The sequence below is a fragment of the Malurus melanocephalus genome, unplaced genomic scaffold (genome assembly GCF_030028575.1).
Source record: "Malurus melanocephalus ecotype Western Australia unplaced genomic scaffold, MMel_1.1 scaffold_209, whole genome shotgun sequence".
NCBI lineage: Eukaryota > Metazoa > Chordata > Aves > Passeriformes > Maluridae > Malurus > Malurus melanocephalus.
Genome location: NW_026623441.1, coordinates 91,452 through 115,544, shown reverse-complemented (window position 1 = coordinate 115,544; position 24,093 = coordinate 91,452). Strand labels below are relative to the sequence as shown.

The 24,093-nt window shown below is 40.0% G+C and overlaps 1 protein-coding gene across 1 annotated transcript; it reads right to left on the bottom strand.

The window, feature by feature from the left end:
* Positions 1–12,516: 12,516 nt before the first annotated feature.
* Positions 12,517–19,220, bottom strand: MYLK4 (myosin light chain kinase family member 4). Its single transcript, XM_057373903.1, has 7 exons — positions 19,207–19,220; positions 18,880–18,973; positions 17,778–17,887; positions 16,547–16,688; positions 14,095–14,165; positions 13,210–13,338; positions 12,517–12,691 (listed from the first exon to the last, which is right to left on the bottom strand). Exons 1-7 carry the CDS (start codon positions 19,218–19,220, stop codon positions 12,517–12,519), a joined length of 735 nt encoding a protein of 244 aa, XP_057229886.1.
* Between the last annotated feature and the right edge of the window lie 4,873 nt (positions 19,221–24,093).

Below are 24,093 nucleotides of genomic sequence, written 5' to 3'. Positions count from 1 at the left end.
GTCTCACACCGGGGAAACTCTCCAGCCTTTTTCTGATATCACACCTCAGGCACTTCCCTGCGTCCTTCTGCTTGGTGTGCTAAGGACTGTCTAGGGATGGGGAGAGGTTAAAAGCTGTATTTAATGCAGGTTTTGCCTGAAAATAAATAGTGTTTTATTACTCAGAGGTATTTGAAAGGTCACYCGCCTCCACATGCATTGGTTGGCACCGTGCTCCCCAGGTGGGATTTGCGAGTGCCACTGTGCTCCATAACCGAGCCGGCGCTGGCAATCCTGTGTGYAACGCGCCTTCCCAAAGCATCCCCTCCAGAGACGAGGAAGGGGMCGTGTCCCAGCTCCCGCACAGCAATGCTGGCCTCTGGTGGCAGCGCTGGCCCTTTGCAGACGCTGGTCCCGGGCAGAGGCTGGGAAGGGAACAGGGACATCACCCCTCCAAATGCTCTCCAGTGTGCGGGCATCGCCATCCCACTGGTACCAGTCCCCCGCGGTGGCACTGACTGACCGACAGCTTTGAGACAGCACTTTCTCTGAGGCAAAGATCAAAAATTGAACAAGCTCCTGCTATTAGCAGACTTCTTCCAGTCCATGGAACATGGGCATCTACAGGGATTGAGAGCAGAGCAGATGAAAGCTCCTTGCAATGGACGTTTCTTAAGTCTGCACAAGTGAATCATAACAAAAATTAAGCTAAAAGCAAAATGAAGAAACTTAGCAAATGTCGCTGGCAGTGAAATACCTCCTTCCAACAGTCTGGTGTTTGGCTTCCCCGGTGTTACCCATGACACGAGCTTTGTCAGTGAGGGATTACAAAGCCATTCTGAATTGCCTGACACAGTGGAGGGGTACAAGCAGCAGGTGGCACAGGGATGGAGCAGGAATGCTCCATTGACACAATGAGGCCACCAAATTTTTACCAGGCAAGACCTTGCCACCTGTCTCTAAATTATCCCTGACTGCTGAGACCACACAGACTGAAATGGGGTGAACACATTCAAGGTTCAGATCAGGGGTCTCTTGGTTCCCCCTGCATGCAAGTATTGAAGTTATTGGAGGACAGGGATCACCCTGAAAGTTGTTTGCCCTGATCTGTTTACAGTGGCCAGACGTCACACCTGCATAAGTTATGGAGATYCACAAAGATCAGAGCTCATGAAAAGTGACTGGGCACCTAAAGCAAAGAGAGGATGTGCAGTTAGATTAGCTGGTGAGGACTGGATGGCTCTGGAAAAGAGTGACTTGCACCTTCCCTTGCTCATGTCTGCCACAGCCACAGCTCTGTGTCCCCAAGAGGCAGCAGYTGAGCCCTCAGACAGCCTCCCATCCGTGGTGGCAGTGCAGATGTTCACTGTGCACCCACTGGTGACGGGCGTGGGCTGGCAGCCTGAGGGTGGGCACAGCCCACACAGCTGGGGGTGGTGGCCCTGCTGCTGCACCCAGAAAAGCCTGCTCCAAATACAAGATGGCTCACCTCCTGAATTAATTCCTGCTTCAGGAAAGATATGTGAGTCACTTGATGAAGTGATTCCCCCCACCCCTTTTTTTTTTTTTRGATGAGGAGGCTTCAAGAGAGGAATTTTGAAGTCTCCAGTCCCTTTTCCAAAAGTTTTCATTAAAACAGCCCATAAAGTTTCTCTGGAAAGTTTAGGAGGCATTTAAGGAAAAAAAAAATTAAAATTAAAATTGAGTTTTATTGAACAAATGGGCAGCACTGAAAATATTCAGAAAATTAAAATTAATTTGAAAATAATTAAAAGTAAGAGAAGCTTAGTGTATGTTTCCAAGTTCTGGGTAATATTAAAGTAGCATTAAAATACTGCAAAGGAAATTTACTGTGAGCAGGTGTTTGAAATAATTGGGGGAGAAAAGGGTTGACTATTAATTAATGAAGAATTATGAAAGTCCCTTGTTGGATTTTTTCCTGTAGTCAAMATATTTTCAACCACATGAACTTAGGGAACGCATTTTAAAAATGCAAAGTTGCTTTACAGACACATACAGGGAGCTGAGCATTATTTTAGCCCCATTCATTTTATTTTTGCCAGTAGCATGTATTTTGCAGGAGCTGTTGAGAGGACCAAGGTACTGTGGCAAAGTCTTCCTCATCAGTTTTAAAGCACAGATGTTCATATTTTTTKGACAAATACTCCACAACTGTGTCAAAGGCACTGAAAACTAAAAGAGCAACTTGTTTCAAGAAAGGCAAATGAAGAGCAAACRTGTAAGGCCCGAAAGATTTTCAGACATCTACTGCACTCCCCAGAGCCCTGTGTGGACATATGTGGAGCACAGGCTGTGCCTGGGCCAGTCAGTGAACCTGGGCTCCTCCTGAAATGGCTGCTGCTCTTGGGCCTGCCTTGGGCAGATGGAAAGTGGCAGCAGCTGCATGTCCTGTGCTTGGCTATGGTRAAATTGTTTTCTTGTTGATTCCTTCAGCCCCCAGGCTCTGCYAGATGGATTGTGATGGCTTTGTTCCATGTCAGCCAGGAGCACTGAGCTCTCTGGAGAGCAAATGCCACCCTCTGGCTGCTTTAATTTACAGCTCAATCAGAAGGGTGTAGTCCTGTAYATTTAGATCTCACACCTGCAAACCTCAGATTCATCAAATGCAGGCTGGTATTCAGTAAGAGCCTTCCAGTGGAAGAAGCTAACGTGGTTCCTCAAGAATGGTGCATGTCTCAAGTGCTGCAACCAGACCTGTGGATACACCAGCCAGAAAAAGTGCTACTTACCAAATATAGGCCAGTGCCAGTCAGAGGTTGCTTCCTGATTTCATACCCTGTAACCTTTTTCTCAATTTTCACTCTTGCTCTTTTATTTTTTCACTAGCCAGCCCACTTGAAATTTGATTTGACTCTGCAGGAAACAATAATTGTGATTTCAGACTGTTTTGGTAGCAGATGAACTCCTAGATGGCGTAAGGTTAAAGTGCATCCCCCAGACAGCAATACTGAATAGGCCAGTGGTGCAAGTGTGACAGTTTAGGGAGAAAAGTACACCAGGTCCCTTGAGTGAGCAAACACCAGAAATTTCAGTAATTTCTAATTTCCTCYTCAGTAACCTGGTCTCAAGGACTCACAGCAAGACTGCAGTCAAGAGCACCCAAAGTCACAGTTACTTGCAGAGAGAGCCAAGGTTTTCTTACAAGAGAGCCCGAGACAGCCTTTGATGTAGGTACATTTGTTTCAATGGAAAACATTTTTCATGTATCTAGAGACAGCATTTGGGGAAAAGGCCACACTTTTTTCTGTCACTAATATAAATGACAGGCACATTAAATACAGCAAACAAAAGCCCTGGAGTAAACAAAATCAGCATTTATTCCTCAGTCATCTTTTTACAAGATCGCTTCATGGTTTTCACAAAAGAACACATACCCRAAATACATGAGTTAATCTACAAAACCAGATATGCAAACCAAAATKATAAGGTACATGAAAAGCCACATGCTTCATGATTTAGTGACTACATGCCTGTCATCTAAATTCAGGGGAAGTTGCCGTGGGGTACACAAACATTAGTTCTGCCACATCAAAATGTGATCRCTAACCCTACTGACATAGCTTATCAATATATTTACAAAGCACTATCTCTACCATCTTCATCTAGTTTGAAACAGGTAGTTAGTTGTTCAGCTACCAAGCCTTCATGGAAGGTGAAACAGTCTAGCATTCCTAAACGGATTCATGCAGTGTTTAGTTTTATTCACAGGACACACGAGAACAAGTATGTATCAGTGATGGCAAAAGTACTACATGAAGATGCATCATCCTCCTGGAAAGAGTTTGGAGCATCAGTGCTCAATCATTCATTCATCACTGCTGTGGGTGCAAAACTGCAACCATTACTATGTATTAAAAGTCCACAATCTAAGAATTGCCCTGCTGACTGGATCCAGGGGAACAGAATCCAATGTTTTCAGGTCTCCATCAATGGAGAAGAGCTGACAAACACTTCTCGCAGCTCCTGGTGGGGGTCAGTTTGCTGAAAGAGGCTGTCAGTGATTTATAGTGTCAGCATTAAACTGAAAATGCTAAAATAACTTCACTCTTACTGCAATTTAAACACTGCAGAAAAACTGTTTCTTGATTGAGATTCCTTCACTGTCAAAAGGATTAAGGTTCTTTTCATTTTTACTGATCAGGACTGGTGCAAAGTAGGTATTTTTGGCAGGAAGGCAGGGTGGTTAACTGGGCTCCTGTACTACTCACATCACAAAAGGTGGATCTAGCACTTCCCTTATTTATTTCTGTGAGCTACCCTGTTATTCCTAGTTGGAATCAAGAATTTAGCTTGGCTTCAACTTTATTCAGCTTCTGACATTAGAGAGAATATTAAAACGAAATTAAAAAGTAGCTGCTCTTGCAATCTCCAGAGTGGATTATCCAAGCTGCTAACTGCTTATGCTGTGAGGGAACCCAGAGGAGCAACTGGCTGCAGGTGTTCACAAACATGGGCATGATAGTGTGGGGATCTTTCTGCAGAAGAGGTTTTTACYCATTTCATCATCTTCGGGACATACAACATACAAAAAGAGTTGAAAAACTACTAGTGTCCCCTCTTGGGCTGAGTATGCAGCGTCYTAATTCTTGTGAGTGCCAGGCGGTAGCTGTCATGTTCCCAGGATATGACCTTTAACTTTTACATGTCAGGAAGAATGCAATGGTATGCACAAAACAAAAACTGCATCTTGGCACTTTGTCCCTCCCACCACATCTGATGTTTCTGTATCATTATTAAGGTACCTGCAGTCACCTCTGTCTGTTAGTAGACAGCTAAATGGAACAACAACAGCTACAACAGTGCTTTCACACCCAAACCTGCTCACAAGCACAGCAATTCAGTTTCCAAATGCATTCACCTAAGCCAATATGTAGCAAAAATTATAAGCAAACTCACACAGATGTCAGTGACTTTTTAGAACCTAGTAGCCTTAGTATTATTATGACCTAGTAGAAAATAAATGATGATGTGTCAAAACAATAATTTAACACAGCAGACTTTAGCTATTAGTCATTACAGAACACATTTAAATCATAAAATCATGGAATCATAGCATAGTTTGAGTTGGAAAGGACCTTTAAAGGTCATCTAGTCCAATTTCCCGCAATGAGAAATGATGTCTCTCACTAGATCAGGTTGCTTAAACCCTCTCCAACTCAACCTAGAATGCTTCCAGAGGTAGGGCAAAGTAAAACAGAACCCAAACCAAACTTGCATATGTGAGCWCACACACAAAACAGCATGCTGCTCAAGTGCAATGAGACACAATTAGGAAGCCACTAAAAAGAATCTGCCTCAAGCTATTATTTAACTAAAATTACAACAGCCAGAAAAGATCACAGAATCACAGAATTGTTAGAGTTGAAAGGGACTTCTGGAGGTCATCCAATCCAAGCCCCGTGCCAAGGCAGGGTGACCTAAAGGGGGTGACACAGGAACGAGGAGGGTTTGGAATGTCTCCAGAGAGGGAGACTCTGTGATCTCCCTGGGTAACCTGTCCTAGTGCTCTGCCACTCTCAGTGTAAATCAGCTCTTTCTCATGGTGAGATGCATACAAGACACAAATGAACATCTCTGGAGACATTTTTCTCAGGCACATTGCTATTCACTGCAGTAATGATTACACAGTAGTATAATTTTTTTATAAAGTATAAACCTCCTCTGACCGCCCCTCCCTCAACTTCACCCCTCACTGTAGGAGCTGTTCCAAGAATGAAACACTGGGACAATTTACAGACAAGACTCTAGAGAGTGACCACCATTATCCATGTCAGTAAGAATGGAAGTTAAATGCCCTGATTGTGTTAGCACACTGTCCTGTTGCACAAGCCAGAGGCTGCTGAGGGGTCCCCTCCTCAACTCATGCCTAAATTCTCAAGGTGGGGGAAGTATGTCCAGTTCTTCCATCCTCCCATATGTTCCTATTTCTGATTGAGGATTGTATAAATAAGCTTTGACAATGTGCTCAACCAAGGCCATGTTTCTCTACAGCTCCTGGAGGATTTGTGGTTGACTCAGTGCAACACACTTTAACACCAGGCCGATCTTCACAGCACTGAGCTCTTAATTACTACTCAGATGTATACATCAAAAAATAATAAATCCTCTTAATTCAAGTGAGTAACAAGCAGAAAAGACTGTAGTCACACTATTATRTAAGTATAGTTAATAGGATTCAAAATTACATGCAATATATTCATATCCATTAAAATCTACCACAGGAAAAACAAAACCCTGATCCAATTTTACAATACTGGCACAATAAATTGCATAATAAGATGCTGTCATTCCAAAGTGGCTGATGCATTTTAGTCTGATCATTGAGTTGTTTACTGTACAAAAGCTACAATATCTTGAAGACAGTCAGAACAGGAGTGGGAAATCCAGCCCTAAAGGAAAGGTAGCTTTTGTATTTGTTTTGCACAGGCAAAAATAAATGGTGACTAAAACCAGGCAGCATGGCTTCTATCTCAAAGTCATATGCTCATTTTCTTGCTTTGAGACTGCTCAGTCTTTTCCCAAAGAAACTTCCATTCTGCTTGTCCAAGTTTAGTTAAGGCTACAGATGAGGACTTGAAGGTGGCAATTCTCTGATTGTAAAAAAATTACATGGTGTGTCGGTGTATGATAGCAGTATTTGCAACCTCTGGTACTACACATCAGTATTAAGAAGATGTCACAGCTGAAAGAAGCCCTGTTCATTTACAGGAGCAGTTTTAAGAGATGTACCACAATGATTTTAAAACATTGGATCAAACTGGTTGTAGAGAGCATGATGGCCATGATGTCCCATTAATGGGCCCCTTTACATTTCAAAATGAATGCTATCCAGAAAGAATGAAGGTGTGAGAAGCAATTCATTGCGTGGTGATGAATAATACTGTTTTGTCTTTATGTTGATCCCTTTTTCAAAAAGACAGAATTTAAATATATAAACATATGAAATGCGTAGATAAATATATAGAGACAGCCATGTTAATATGTGGTTTGATCAAAACTGGATTAAGCAAAGACAGTGTAAAGACACCACAACAGCATGATTAAATAAAATACTCACTACAATTTGCATTTATGCAGTTCTGAAACCAAGCAGTAAGAAAGCCATATACAGCAGGGAGTAAGTCTCATTATTATAACTTCAGAGCCTTGGCAACTTAAACTCAGATTTACTTAATGATGAGCCATATTYGGACCATCTCAGGTAAAGAATTCAGCTGTTCTGACTCCCATTTTTTTACCTAGTTAAGAATCAGAAAGGCTTGGGAGCAAGGTAAGAAAACTTTAAYAATACAGAGGGTTTTTATTTGAGCCTGTACTCAGAGGTTGTAATGARCAAAGCAGTGACTCACCTTTTTGCCAGTAGTCCTAATCAGTTAAATTAGCATGAAACAGATTAACTGATATAAAATCACCCTCTGTTAAAATAACTCTGAATTATATTTGCATTTTGGAGAATAGGGTCTGCATGGGTACAAGTGAATAGTGCCTTGTTCTCTTTCTTGTTTAATTAATTCAAGTGTATTTACAGCGAGCAGTAATCCATCAGGCTAAAAAATCCTGAAATGTACCATTTCACAGTTGCAGCAAATTCACCTACACACAAGGAAAGCCTCATTTCTCCCTTCCACTGGTTACATTAACGTGGCTTTAACTCTGGTTGAGCTAATTCTTAACTCATTTTAGTGTGACAGGAAAAACAAACTTCAAATCTTCTACCTAAGGCAGCTTTAAATTTGCTGCATTTTTTWAAATTATTTTACTCCAGTGTCAAATGAAACTTGGCTACAGATATAACATAGTGACAGATTACCTTCTAGACTGAGATGAGAAACAGTTAATTTTACATCATAATTTGAACTTCAAGGAGCCTTTGAAAAGTAAATGAGGATATAAGACTAGATAGAGAAAAGTTCTTTATGAAACCAAGCTAATGTAGCACTTGCAGGCATGGAGAACATGCTGCTCCAGAAGAAACACATTCCTGCATCCTGGAGAAATACTTTCCTTCTTTCAACAGCTGAATAGAGAAGAAGCAGCTCTGCAATGCTGGGACTTGTCCTGCAACTGAAGTGCTGTTGGTCCATTTAGTAGAAGTCTCAGTCGTGGCAGGGGGGTAAAGCACCGAGACTGCTGATATTTTCAAATCTCTTAGCAGCAGTAACCACACAGCAGCTTTTCTGCAAAAGAAACAAAACAAGAATCCAGTTAATTCAGCAGTATATTTTTTCATTTGGTTAAGTGCTCTAAGACAACCACATGGTGGTTTCCTTGTGCATAAAGAAAAGAAAGCATTACTGAAGCTTCTTGCTTACAAAGGATTCTTGCAGCCACCTTTTCTGTGAAATGTTTTATACAATATTAAAAAGACAAGGCCTCTTTGTTAAGTGGAGAACTGGTCCTGAAGGTCTCTCTTGAAATGCAGCTACTCTGCTTTTTTGCCTCTCTTGTCATACAGATCACAGTATGCAAAGGCATGCTGCAAACCTCTCCATTTATTTGTGTAACCACTGCAAGCGTTTATAATGCCAGGTCTAAATCAACTGGCACTTGAGTGCATTATTTTGGGTTAAATGTGGTAACCATACTACTTGCCTGATAAAAATAGCTAAAGGGATTCTTTAAAAATAAAGCACCGTTATGACTTTAGATCCACTCATTAAGTAAACTCAAATAAACTCCAAAAAGAAAAACACACACAGAGGAAATAACACTGCAAAAGCCAAAACCAGATTTTCCTGCAAGTTAGATCATGGATAGGTTACTATGTTACAAAGCTATTAAAAGTTTATTTTAAAATAATTTTGACTGCTGTGGAGCAGTCAATTTATCTTAAAGCTGACTTTGGTTGCAATAGAAAATTGTGTAATACAGTGCTTCCTGCATTAGAGAGGGAGAATTTTCACCATTTTGTTGCTGTTTGTTGCCACAAGTTAGTGGCTTGAAATGGGAAATATAGATGAAAACACGAGTCTTCCAAAAACAAAAGCTGGAAAACCTCTTTAGAAAACTACTATGTAGAAGCACACAAAGCTTCATGGAATCTGTCTCAGCACCAGTGAAGTGAAGGTGAATACTGAGGATCACAAAGAGGTACAGATTCCCTGGATTTCCACTCCAGAAGCTGGTGCTCAGATGTTACCGTATCAGGAAGTTACATGRCTTCGGAGACCAAGTAGGATGGAGTAATGGTACCTTAGTCCTTACTGGCTTCCACTGTATCATGGAAAGGCATCTTCATGTCCCCAAAATAGCTCATGTAAAGATCATTAACTTCTGTGTTACTGCACTACACTGTATAAATTCTGATCTAATCTTACTTAGAACAAAAATTCCAACCTCTCACAATACTCTCTTTTTCACGTGCTGCTTGAAAAAAAAAAAAAAAAGACATTGCAAAAAAACACCAGTATATCACTTGTCCTACCCAAGCAGATGATGGATGATGGCACCAATAAAAACCTGCTTGGACTACTTTTATTTTGTCATCCTGTTGTTACTCATGACACACTACTAAAAGGAAGTGGTTTTACAGTGTATGTGTGTGTTCTCAGCCTAATCCACATCTTGACCCTCCACTGAGCTTTCCCCAGAGACAGCCTCCAGAACCTATGAGCAATTCCCCTGGTCCATCAGCAGAGCCACCAACTTCCGTGGTAGTTGGTGAAAGTGGCTGTGGGAATTGGTGCACTGGTTTGTGGAGACACTGCACCGCCTGAGGCAGCGCAATTTCAAAGTGCCTGGGTGAGTRTGCCTTGGTCAAAGACCAGAGACAGAACATGAAAGCAGACTTGAGTTTCCCTGATCCTCAAGGGAGGCAACCAAGCCAGCCTGAGAACCACTAATGAACTATTTGTTAATGAAAGGGCATAAACAAGGAGCCAGGGAAAAAACAGAGAGATGCTCTGTCAAAACTGTTCAGGTTGCTAAAAGGGATGGTAAGTGTCCTGTCAGAACAGGGTCCTCAGATGTGTGAAGTAACTTCTTTTAAAGGACACCTTGCTTTGATTTTGCTGCAGTTAGTCAAGCTGCCCTGAGGGTCTGGCCCGTGCCTCTGCTAARAAGTTATTACTTTTCATATTTCTACCCTTTTTAAACTGTATTTCTAACCACAGCATGAAAACCCGAAAGCTTTCAACACTAAAAAATTATTGGGTGAAATCCTGCCCCATGAGAGCCAGTGGGAGCATAACCATTCCCTCTAAAATGGCCAGGGTTTGCAGCACATATGGCTCCATACCCATTAATTATTTTGCACATTGCTGTTACTTGGTCTAAGTAATAGAGCCAGTTTACATTTTGAATGCTTTCCAGACAGCAGCAGGGATGGTGGTGGTGAATAGAGTTTGGACCGTGCACTTTGGACCGTGCAAGGCTTTCAGCTGCCCCCTGATCCCTTCCACAGGGGCTACAGCTTTTACATCTGAATGAACATTTGGGACCTGAAACAAACCTTCTGTTTGGCAGCTTTTTCAGAGAGGTTATTGAGCCAGGGGAGCTTGAGTCGCACAGCCACCTTTAGCCACTCTTTTCTAAGGAAAAAGAAAAACAAAAAGAAAGCAAAGGAAAAAAATAAAGAAAGATACCATTATTGGAGCATTAATTGTAGATCAATCTTACTTCTACTTAAGGCAATGGCAGAAGAACACTGCAACATCAGCACGTTTAGTGAAGCTATTTTGCAAAGCACAAGAAGTAGGAATAAAAAAATATTGGGGGACAAGATGCAAAGGACAACATGAGCTGCAAGGTTTGCGTTATGGTAGGGATTCCTGAGAAAAAAGTTGATGATAAGGAAGAAGGACAGCAGTTTATGTTCTTGCAGCATTTGGAAAAGGCTGCCTTCTCCCCAGAGTGCCAAAATCAGAGCTTCACTGGAGCTCAACTAAAGGAATCAAATTGTAACCTAAGAAAACCTCTGAAGATATTTTAACCATGACMAAGTCTCCTATTTTTACTGTGCACACACACAGATCTTCTAATAATCTCATGGGCATTGTTGTTCTAGGAAAATACAACAAAAACTAAATTTAAGTGAAAATTAGAATAATTTATTTGATTTTTATATCCTATTTTATAGTAATTCTGTTTATCCAGAATAACTCTGTATAACAGGAATATCTTGCAAGGACAGAGCTGTCAAGACACTATTCARTATCCCACCACCTCATCAGCAGAGCTACTTCTGGTTGATTATCATCATAATCTTTGTTCTGGTTTTAATAATATCATTTTGTTAATTAATATGATCTTCTAATTCTTAGTGATGGCTGTATATCAAAATACACCTTGACATACACATTCTAGGCCATACAACAGTCATTTCATTTAACACAGAAGTGCTTTGCCTGCAAAGGAAGAAGCAAATATTGCACTTCAATGCTGTAAAAATTCTGAAACCTGCTTAAAATTATCCCTTTGTGAACCACTGAACCACAGAGAGGACCCGCTTAGAAACAGCCAACAGTGGTGYCACCAACAGTGTGAATCTCCAAAAATTACTGACACAGGAATAACCAAAGTGATTTTAAATCTTGTTGTTCCTCCAGCTCAGCCCAATGAAATTGTTTGCTTGAGCGATTATTATGGTTGAGCAAAAAATTATTCTTTTCTGTTGCCCTCTAAACTGGTTACCATTGAAGGCAAGAATATGGTTAAGTACAAAGGTATGCACTAGGTGAAGTTACAAACTCTGTTGGGAAAGGTGTCTCTTTGGGACAGGTAGGATGAAATCTAACAGCACTCACGGGGGCCTTCRGGAGACCCTGAAATGGTTTTCAAAGCAGAAACAAAAATCATCCCCAGCTGGAAAATCCTTTTCATATGGTAATTCAGTGCTGATTTTGTACATAGTTTCATTTTGCTAAGAAATGGATCCACTCAGCAACACACAGCATTGCAGGATCTTGTATTTCCTCCYGGTCATGCAAGAACTGATGAGCAAGTGTGAGCATGCAAATTGTAACAGCTAAAAAAAAGCAAGGGGACACATGTGGCTCACACTGGCAAGAAATGAATCAGCAACAAAGACTCAAATGAAGTTAAGAAAAATGTCAAAGCAAAGTGACGTGGCAACACAAGAGGGCAACAGCAGATGCACAAGGATATTTAAATTTAGGGACCTGAAGTCTGTAGTGGAGCTTGTGGTCTGTTAACCATGGGTGTTTTAAGGCAGCAGTTGCACTTAATCTCCAGCTAGAGGAAAACCAGAATGCTATTAAGAGTTTTTCCCAGAATCTTACAATTCAGCAATTATCTGTTACAGGTCATGTGTTCTGCTATCATGCAACACTGTCATTTCAGAACAGTAGGAYAGATGGCAGATTAATTAAGTTTTGTTTCACAGCAAAAAATGTATTCAGGTAATTTCAGATCATTTGATAGATACAATGAACAACATCAACGAAGTATCATTATAATACTATATGTGAACACAAAAAACTTAGCTAAGTCATATTAGCTCTGCAATGAAGCAGCACAAGTGACACAACTGTGTCATGATGGCATGGGACACACATTTCAAAGATACAGGWTTATATACCATTTTTCCTTGATGAGAAGCTTTGAGATGAAGTCTTTAGCCTCATCAGAAACATCTCGAAATTCCTCATCTTCAAAATCCCAGTTACAGGCCAGGATATTGTTGAGGGTCTCATTGTCATCATCACCCAAAAAAGGAGACAATCCAGTGAGGCTGAAGTAAAAAGGAATATGTTCAGTCCTCCTGTCTTTCCCTCTTTGTGCACATGGTCTCCAATGTGCCAGCTAYGATTGTTCTGTCACTCTGACCGATCTTACAAAATATTACTGCCCAAGAAAGTCTCCAGACCATTCCCATTTTCTCATCTATTTACATGTTTAAATAACCACCCTTCTTCTCTAATGCACCAAGCATTCCTGAGTTTCACTATATGTCATATTTTCCAGACCTCTCACCACTCTTGCACTACCCACTAGGAATTTACCAAGCATTTTACATTATTCTGGAAGTGTGGAGCTCAAACACTCCTGAGAGATGTGCAAAAAAACAACGATGAAAAATTCATGGCAATTGGAAAAGCGGAGAGATTTCTCAATATGGAACTTGGAAAGAAGTCTACCTTTCCTTTTTTGGGTAGTTTTTTTCACTCTTCCAACATAACAGCAAACTTGTATGAGAGACATGGTTCAACCTGGAAACAGCTTACAAAGCAGATACTGAATCCTACTTACAGCATATAAGCAATGACTCCTAAACTCCACATGTCCGTAGGAAAAGAGACAAACTCATAATTCACAACTTCAGGAGCAAGAAATTCTGGAGTCCCAAAATTAACTCGAAGTTTTTCCCTGGGTTTATATCTAGGAAATGGAAACATTAACAAAGGGCATCAATTACAGTTCTTATTAAAGTATCATTGTCAATTGTCTAGCATAGAGGAATTCCAGAAGCATACAGAAAATTTAGTAGGAAAACAAGGACAGACAGAGGCACAAACTAAAAAGAAATATGCCCATATATAGAATGAAAAGGGTTTGCAAGCTTTAAATCATACTAGGCCAAAATGCAACTGCTATATAAACAGTTGCATATAAAAGTTCTTGAAATTCATATTTCAAGAACTTCTCAGAGCAGCTCTTACCATCCTTTTGGGACTTCTCCATATCATAGGCATGAAATTTTTAACCAATAAATCGTTCACTGAGGTTATAACACCTAATTAAACTAGGAAGTGATATAGCATGGGATATAAAAGAGTCCTCAATGGTATCTTCAACTCTCTTTTGAAGAATCTCTTAATACTGGAGACAAGAGACTAGACAAGATGTACCACTGGTTTTGTCCATTTTAACTCCTCCAAGATATTTATATGCATRTTTAGTGAGAATCAGCTCTCTTTCAACCTTCTACCTGAAAAGAAGGTTTCAGGACAAATCTTTTTCACTCAGCTCCAAACATTSCACATTAAAAGAAACAAACATTCCTGCTTAAAAGAAACAAATTTGTCCAAAGAACAGTAGAAGTCTATTATGTATCAAATGCATCATTGTAGGGATACAATACTTCTTTCATTGTTTCCTAATTCATYTATGATCAGTGAGAACACATGCATGTACCTTCTTGCCAATCCAAAATCAATAATTTTTACTTGATTTGCCTTTCGGTTCACGCACAGGATATTCTCAGGCTGCCAAAAGAAACAAAAGGAAAAAAAAACAAAAAAAAACGAACACTTGAATGAGAAACAAGTATGAAAAACTGGGCTTTTAGTAAACCATAGGGAGGAAAACACTAATCACAGTGCACATATCTCATAAGCACMTTTTGCTTTCCTCCTTGGTCAGATGTCTCTGCATGGATACCCCCCTTGCTGTCACAGGGCAATTGGAGCCATGCATTTTGTGCTGTGAAACTGCTTTTTCTTCTCCACAGCTTTTCAATCTGACATAAGCCAGCAGTTCAGATAAAGAACTCATTAGGGGGAGTAGGACAGAGAATGCAGGCTTCCAAAGAGGGGTTTCAGGATGCTGTCACTCTGATTTGACAGACCATAAGAAGATGACACTGGTTTTGTTGGGTTTTTTTTAAGAATCTTCTTTTTTTGGCTTTGAAATTTATGGTACAGCCTTACATTTGTGAGTACTCAAATGTTCTGTCAGRTTGAACATTAATATATTAAGCTTCTCACATCAATTTTATGCTTTTTCAGGTATTTTAGCAAAAGAGAGGATTCACAGGTTGAATCTCTCTGGATTTTCATACTGCCAAATGCTACTTTTCATTTTCCTGGCAAGAATCCATTTACTTCCAAGAATCACTCCAAAGTCATACAGAAGGAACAGAGGGAAGGATTCGTCCAATTGTCTTTGAAATGTAAATACCTAAAATGCAGTCCTATATTCACTGCCAGCACTTTTACAGTTTTTCTGTCTTACTGTTCAGTGAGTACTCTTTGAAACAAAACAGCCCTCAACACTTAAAACATTAGTTAACCTTTGTCACCATTACTAATTCATTTTACATGTAGGACTTTTAAACACCATATGTCCCTASTTTCTGAGGTACTGGATGATTATGGTCATGATGATTTTCTTTCAATTTCAAGCTTTCTTTCCCAAACTCATTTGTTACTGACATCAATCTATGAACAAGCAAAACAGAAGGGAGAAGCCATAGCTGTCCAGCGCATGAGAAGAGGTCTTTGGGATTAATTTCTTGGATTGTATATGTATCTTTTTGTCAGCAGTTTGACCCCATGTTAAAATTGTGCCATCTCAAGGTCAYAATTAATGTGTCCCAAAGAACTGCATGAACTTCTGTTTGACAGGTTTCTAGGTAACTGGATGTTTAYAGAGAAAGAGAAAAGTTAAGTCTGGTCATTGATTGGCTACTGAAGCGGGTCCCAACAAGCATCTGCTCGTTTCCTTAGCCACTGCAATAATATATATGCTAACAACATTAAAGATGTACTATATTAACTCAGTTATGACAAGCCAAAAACAGCAGCCATTATAAAAATCTCACCAAAGAGAAAACCATCTTGTGCACTTCTTGTTTCTTTTTATTGTTTTGTAAAGCTCAGGGATCATTAAGAAGCTTTCTAGCCAGTCATAAAACTAAAGACATCATCCCATTTTATTCCTGCACTAAATAGAGGTAAGAAACAAGTCCATTATTTAATAAAAACTTGGACTAAGGGGAAAAGAGCCTGCTGAAATGTACAGTTTAATGAAAAATAGCAACAAATATTTTCTAAGGGGTAGCAGTTGACCATTTGCAGTCAGCCAGAGTAAGAATGTGCAATTGGTGGATTTGTTTTTAAAAATAAGTTAGGATACTTTTTATATATGCAGTCAAATAGTTCTGAGCATAAGTACATGGTAGAGGCCAGGTCACCTTCCTCTGGGCTTTCAGCKACACTAGCAGTTATTGTCTAATCCAACATAGATACACTGTATTTGTTACATTAGCCACTGACTATTTTTATTTCTTTCATTTTAGAAAGTACTTTTTAATGCATTTTCCTCTAATCTGGCTATCTATTGGTGCCTTTTCACAACAACAGCAATTTAGCGCAGTCCTCAGAAAGTTGTGTAGGGCTTACATTGATCCTGAATGAAATTTGAATTAAGTTCCACTCACTCACGCCTTGATTTCCACATAGTAAAACAGGGATAATTGCCATCCCATGGCTGACACGTAAAATATATATCTTGTGCAGTTGAATTAAATAACTTTTACACAATATCTCAAGATCAAAATATTGAAATTGAAAATAGCCGTGTATTTGTAGTCAGCTGCTGGCTGTCTGTAAAATCAGTCTGTGGAAAATTTAGGCACTATGAGGCTTGATGACATATGACCACAATTCTCATCTAATTTACTTATCCTGTAGTAATTTAACTGATCTCAATGTGGTTAAAGTAACTATGCATTGAAATAATAGAATAAAAGAATAGGGCTCTTTGTTGTTTCTGCCACAGGAATCTGCAAAGCTTTATGGCCTACCGTTAAGAATAAGAATTTCCACATCTGTCATTGCACAAAACAGACATCTCAAAACTCTACCTTGAGATCCAAATGAAGAATGTACATTTGGTGCATGTACTGAATTCCCTTGCAGATCTGTTTTATGAACGAGATAGTATCCATCTCTGTCAAGTTGTAGTTTTCATCAATAATTCGGTCAAATAACTCCCCTCCTTCCACACTGAGGAGAAAAATATAATAAAGCAGTGACCAAGTTAAAATCCAATCTCACACAGTAAGACCAATGCAGAAACTACACTACTAACTATTTTGATCATTCACAATCAAGTTCAGTAAGATAAGCTTGTACTCTGTTCTAACTTTCTGAAAACTTGGTTCTGATGCATACTGGCCTGAACCTCTTACAAGGCCTAAGCGTCCAATCTCCCATCCATTGAAAACCATTAAAATCTCTAAATTTTAATATTATGCTATCTTGAGTCATGATGTTGTACCAGTGAAATTAATGAGGTTCTATGGAAAACCAAGACAACATGATAGAGAATCTTCACTCTGAGTTTAAGAGGGATGGAACCAAAATGTGAATCTCAAACTACTTAAGTCAACAAAAATTACTTAATTTCTCTTCACATTTCAGTATGCCTCCATCTTATCTGTTCATAGGTACACAGATACTTTTCTTTTGTGATATGTTAATCATGTAGACCAAATTCAGGAGACATCTGAGAATGTCAAGAATAGTCAAACTCACCTACCTTTGAACATTCTACCATACCTTTTGATGTTTTAGTTTTGGCCCTTTTGGCTTCCTTAAGACAACATCTGCTTATCTTGACCTTAAGGCAGGTATTTTATGCCTAATTAGCCTGAAAACCCAGCATATAAAGCAGGTTCATCATTCAGGCACCCAGTATAAGGATTAGGCACAATCATCCACATCTGGCTCCTCTTCAGTGTAAAATTCATTCTAGTTTGCCTCACAGAATAGGAGATATTCTGAGAGGTTTGTTTCTTGGCTGAGACAAATTAAAGCATTAAATTAAAGAYATGTAAAACAGCTCTATCTTCAACTGGAGTAGTTGCTTTACAGCACCAGGACTGTGGCACACCACTGGAAAAAATGCATAAATGGCTACATGGGAAAACTTTTCTCTTAAATTCCCTTTTTTTTTCTGTTGTTCATGAGAACATATTTCATACRTGTTTTCCACCTGTAAGAAGCTCTACTTCTAATTTCAGGAGAAAGCAAGAAGGAAATTGACAATCCCAGCAAAAGTAGTAAACACAGAAAGGAAAAGAACACACTTACTATTCCATGACGAGTACAATGTCATTTTTAGATTCAAAGGCATCATATAGCTGGATGAGGTTCACATGATTCAGCTGGTTCATRACATTGATTTCATTTTTCACTTCATCCTGTAAAGAGCCATGAGTATTGCTTCAGATGCTACATTTGAAGCAAAACTACTTTATTCTCATGCATTCACTTGTGGCAACCAAACTCAGGGCYCCYGCAGGAGTAGATGTGAAGGCTACAGGAACAAATAGACTGAACTCAGAGCATGAGTGGGGTGTTTCAGTAATAAGTTATTTGAATAGGAAGGTGGAAAAGGAAGAGGAGAGCCCACATGGAGAAGTGGTAGGCTTACAACAATGTAAAGAAAAAAGAGAAGCAGAAGTGAATTTTGTTCAAACAGCTGTAGGTGCACAAAATCAAGGTAAGAAAAGTCCAGGCCAATCCTCAAAACCTGTCTTTGCAGTCAGAGGAGAGACTGGAACCTCCATTCAGACCAACTATTTTAGACATGCTGAATCATTCTCTGGTGGTGTCAGTCTCTGTAAAGGGATTCTTAGTGATCACCAGCTACACCTTAGCAACTCCAGTTACCTGAGACAAATCGCTCTCTTGACACTGATGTCACACAAAGGWTATTATGCATATCGTTCCTGTGAAAGCTGGTCCCAGAGGGCCAAGAGGTTTGCAAAACAGCCCCAAATAATTCCTCTCATCTGTATTTGTGCTGATGTCAGGAGCCCAGATTGTGTCTGTTATCAGCAGCCCCCACACTGATATCAAGCCATTGCAGCAAAGACTGCAGTTTGCTTGGGAGGGAATACCCTCTGTCACAGGCCTGACAAATGTTTTTACCATTAAAGAAAACACTAATAGAATTAGTAACAAAAGCAAAACAAAGAAAAATAAAAGAAAATTAAAAAAAAAAACCAGAAAACACCCAAAAAATAGTACTTTGATGAGCCACTAGAACTTTAGGAGGAGAAAGCAAATAGAGGTACAGTTAATGGTAATCCAGCATGTCCTACGAGTATGACAGTTTGTGAGACACTTTGTCATGRTCTGTTGTGTAGCTGAAGTGTGTGATCCACTGGGGAACAGAAGCTCTACCAACCTTCTGTTTCGGACCTTTTGCTTTTATAATTTTGGCTGCCAGCTTGAGACCTGTTGACTTCTCTTCACATCTGTGCACTTGCCCAAATCGCCCTCTAGGAAAAAGRAGGAGAAAAAAAAAATCATCCAGGGGTACAGATGTCAACTCTGAATGTAAACTACATTACAAACAACATAAATAACCCTCTCCCTACTGGCTTTCATTTCAATTGCTCTATTGTTGCCATTTTATTGTGTAGACTGCATTTGCTACTACTCATTTAGGCACACAATCATCACACAGTGTTCTAACTGGTATTATCCCACTTGTATGATTCAYTGCACTCACCTTGTAACATGCATGGATTAATTCCAGCAAAGTCAAGGATATTTTGTAAGGATAATGACTCACTTATGTGTATCAGCTGCCCCTCTGCATTGCATCGTTCCTCCACTGCACCAACCATGGGACAGTTGTGATTTCATGATGAAATAAAGCCCAAGACTATGCTGCCATGAAAAATTACAGTATCCCACTCTCCTAAATAACGTCAGAATGAGAGATAAATAACTCCATGGCCTGTCAGACCAGCCTGTTAATCTATCTGAAAACATGTGTGTTTTCAGGGGTGAAACTCACAGAGAGGAAGAAGACTACAACATGCCTCTACATATTGCTGTCTGTAATGTGAGGTAAAGTATCACAGAATACTAGGAGACCTGTCATAAACCCTGAGGGTATCTGGCTGACCTAGAACAATGCCAAACACAAGCCAAGTTTGCTGGTGCCAAATAGTAAGCCAAAATTAACTTACATTGTAAAACCAGCCTCCTCTTTTCATTCCTCTAAAAAGCACTGTAAGAGCTTAGAGTTTCATGACTTCAGCTCTACTGAGGCACGTTGCCTCCATCCACCTCCTGGGGTGCTTGGCTGTAAATTTGTGCCTTGCTTTCCAAGTTGATTTACTTCACCTGACTTACCCTCCCAGAATTTCATCCTCGTTGACATTGTAATAATTGCTGATCCCCACCCTTTTGGCTGAGACAATCCGGTGATCAAATGGTGCTGGTGGAGTAGGAATATCATCTACAAAAGACAAAACAGAAATAGAGCATATGAGCAGTCACATGCAGTGCTTGTCTCTCTCATGTTTTAGTTCCTCTTTTCCCTAGATAAGCTCATTCAAGAACTGAATACACTTACTTTAAGTTTTATAGATAGGTCTTTGTCTGTTATTGAAGAAGGGTTTTAATTCAGCAGCTCTGGCTCAGAAAAAAAAGGTTGTTGTTGCGGAGCTACACTACTAAGACAAGGACTCCTTTATTAACTTATATTCTGCACAACAGTAGGGAGAGGCAAAATGAAGACCACTAGACTATACCAATGTAGCTTCATACTCACAAGGGGGCTCTGCAATTCAGTCTTATCTCTGATTTTTTAAAATCGTTTTCCTCCTCAGGGACTGTTATTCGGTGAATATGTACTGTGACTCTCCAGTGGGGCAGGAAGAGAAACTGAACTCTCCTGCAGGCCCAGCTAAGARAGACTATTTCCCAGCTTTTGCTTTTCACAGTGAAGAATTCCCTTCTCAACTTCTCCATAGGGTCATGACCTTTAAAGATCACATTTAGAGTTTGGGTACATGAGGGAGTTTCACCCTGGCGGACAGCACTTGGGGTTTCCAGTATGGCTCAGGACCCGGTGTGGTAGGACACATGGTAATTGTCATACGCTGCTCTGAAGAATTTCTGTCCTTAAAAAAATATGGCAGATAAAAGGTAAAGAGGGGCACAGAAAAGGGATGGTTCCCAACATTGCACTGCAGCAGCTTTGGAGTTTTGGCAGGTCTCTGGTGTTACTTTCTGGACCTCCACATGCTGGACTTTTCTGCCATCCTCATGTCAAAATCCCTGCTGGAGGCCAGCCCTCCATGCCTAATTTGGACTTTTTGCAGGCTGTTGTGACTTCAGTTTCGTACCCACGTTGTTTTTCAYTTGATTGATATTCCCGAGAGTGACCTTTGGCTGACCAAGGTGACAAATACTTCTTCAGCCATTTGGGAGGGCTGCAGCCCCAGTGTTTCAACATGAGCTCTCTGGTTTGGAATGCCAGCTCCTTTTTGTGGGAGGCTTTTTGAGCAATTTTAAAACCATTCATTACTCCAGTGAAAATGATCAAAAACACAAACAAGAAACCCCATGACAGCATGTAGCTGGCAGGAACACTTTGGTCATTAATGTAGCAGTAGATTGTCCTTATTCACAGTGAATGTCCATTTTTCCAGGACACCAGCTGTGTACCTAGATTTTTTTTTGACAGTGCTAATAACTTACATGGTCAGGAAGTTAGTTCATGGTCAAGGAATTGTGAAAAGCTGGGGCTTCTGGAAGTTTGCCACCTACTTGGGATTCTGCAGAGTCTGAATTGCCCAACTGTAAGCATGGGTCTTTGCACGTTATTGAGACCCACAAAATGCCAAGAAAACCTCTAAAGCTAAGGCAAAATTTGTCTCTAACAACACAAACTCCATCAGCATCAGCATGTAAGTAAGAGAAGAAAATGTCTTTCTGAAAGCTTAGCTCCAAAACGTTACCAAACCTCAGGCAAGGAAATATTCYTTTAAAGACGCCAGACCTCATTTCAACACTATGTTTAAGTTTTTCCCTTCAAGATSTTCCTCATTTCAGACCCTCTATTTTTCTTTTCCTGCAAACCAGAGGGGATTTGACCCTATTCAAGAATAACCTGTTTCAGATCAGAGATCCTTCAACGAGGACACTCTAACCTTAACACCATCCCTAACAATCTACCAGAGCTCACAASAGTCTGTGGACTTTAAAGTTTTAGTGTGCCATCTCCTGTTTTCTGCTACAAAAACCTAGCACACCCCTGGAATAAATGCTTCCCTCCCACACTCTCCCCCATTCCCAAAGTAGATAAATTCATCCTGAGTCCTACATGTGCATGCACACACGCATATAACTTCAACTCTTTCAGGCTACCTCCTCACATACCATAATTTCATTTMTAGGAATAGGCACTGAAATCCTCAAGCTGGAGGTCTAATATTAGAAATCTGTGCCTCACCATGGTGAGCACTGCCTCAGAGCTCACTGCCAGAGCACCATTTATCTGACTGTTCAASAGCATCACTCAGGCTTCCACACAGAAGTCTGTAATTCTTTACTTTGTAGACTGCAGTTGCTCTCACTTCACATTGCAATGGTACCAACATGAGCAAGCTGGTTTTCCAGGCTACATCCAGAGCATTGCAGATTCCCTGTTAAGACACATTCTCCACACTTCCACAGGTTGACCATGTTTGCCACACCTGATATAATTTCTCCCTCTGCTCTATACTTAGGGGTTTTAGCTCTTTTGTTAAAAGAAGAGGGAGAGAGGATAGTGTTAGTGGAGTAGTTGTGGCAGAAGCAAATTAATTGTGAATAATTTGTGACAGAACAGAAGCCTCTAATATGAAAGCAAGCAGAACCATGTTACTTCTCATCAGCTTAAGATGAGGCCCATGAAAAACTGCTTCCCAGCAGAGCTACCATACACACCATCTTTCCCTACTTAGCACAATCATGAAATCATTMTTTTCTATAGATTTCTCTCTCTGTTCATCTCTGTAATGCCAGGGAAATCAAATGCTTTGCCTTTAGGATACTTCCTTTAAGAGCTTTTCATAGTTTTACACATGCCATCAGCAGTTTCTGCAACTATCCTGTTCTTTTTGTTGTCATCTTTAACTAGGCCTTCAGCATGCACTTGATGCTCACTGCTACCACTATGCTCAAATTGGCAGGTTAGCTCAGGGATTGAACTAGAATTTCCTGTACCTTTTTCGCAGCTTTTACACCTGCAAGGACAAAACATGGTATTAGTGCAGAGTACACTTGAAGCAGAGCAAATTTAGAAACATACATGAAAAATGCCTACACATATACTGCATTTAAATAAAATTAAACTATCTTATTTCTTGGTGTAAATTTCACTGGTTTAATATTCACCATGAGAAATAAAAATGGTCCTTAAATAATCAGGACAGCAAAATGTTTCTCAGTTACTGAAAACCTCAGTAACCTGAGTTCTTCTAAAGTTGACATTTGGCTATCAATCTCACCTTTAAAGGAAGGGGAGATCACTGGATTTTCACTTTACTCATATAAGTTCCTGAAAGCTTAAACCTGTTTATCCCTGAAAGGTTACATATTAAATGCAGAAAAGAAAGAATTCCAGTAAACAAATTTATCAGGTTAATTGCCTAGGCAAATTCTCACACTTTTATGTTACCCCTTAASTTACTACATTTTGCAGTAAGTTAATTCCAGTTGGCAGATGGCCTAATCTTTTTGCTCACGTTATATGACATTACAGTCTGGGAGAATTCTCTTCCAAGATAAAAAATAACATAACATAATTTCCATGTCCCTAACACATTTCCCAAGCAAACCACCATAGCAYACTGCTAATAACATGTGTGGTGGGTTGTTTGACTATCTTTTTTAAGAGTATTATTTCACTTAGATCAGAGACATAAACATATTTTTCACTTTTGTATTGGGYCAGATTTTCACCAATATTTATATTAACCAGCCACTTTGACTTCAAATTTCAACTACACATTTCTCTGAAGCAAGGATCTCCTAAGAATGTGTAGTTTGAGTTTCAGACCTTACCTTCCCTCTGATACCTCTTCATCATGACTTTGTTCTGCCTCATCTTCCTTTTGGGAGGGAGCTGGTGGTTCCTCAGCACTTTTTTCACTCTTATCAGCATTTTCCTCCCCTTCATCCACTTTCTCTTCTTGTTGTTCATCTTCAGGCACTTGGTGTTCCTCCTTCTTCTCCTCCTCTGCTGGGGACTCAYTCTCTATCTCCTGCACAGTTAGTTTTTGACAAGCATCATCAACAACAGCATCTTCTTCCTGCTGCTTTTCTGGAGTTAAGGATTCCTGAAAAGAATTTCTCCTATATTCATAATGGCTTTCTAAAGACAAACTTTCTCCTTTGTCCTCTGACTCTTCMGTTTGTAATTCTGGAAGATCCACTTCAAGCAGAACGGGACTTTCCCTCTTGGCATTTTCCTTGTTGAGTTTATCAACTTCTTCCTGAGAGGAGGGCTGACTCTGCTGGATGGCTCCATCTGTAAGAAAAGAGATTACAAAGGAATCTGTCAGTGGTGTTCTGATGGTCAGTAACAATATTAAAGTACGGTTGCACACTTAGCATA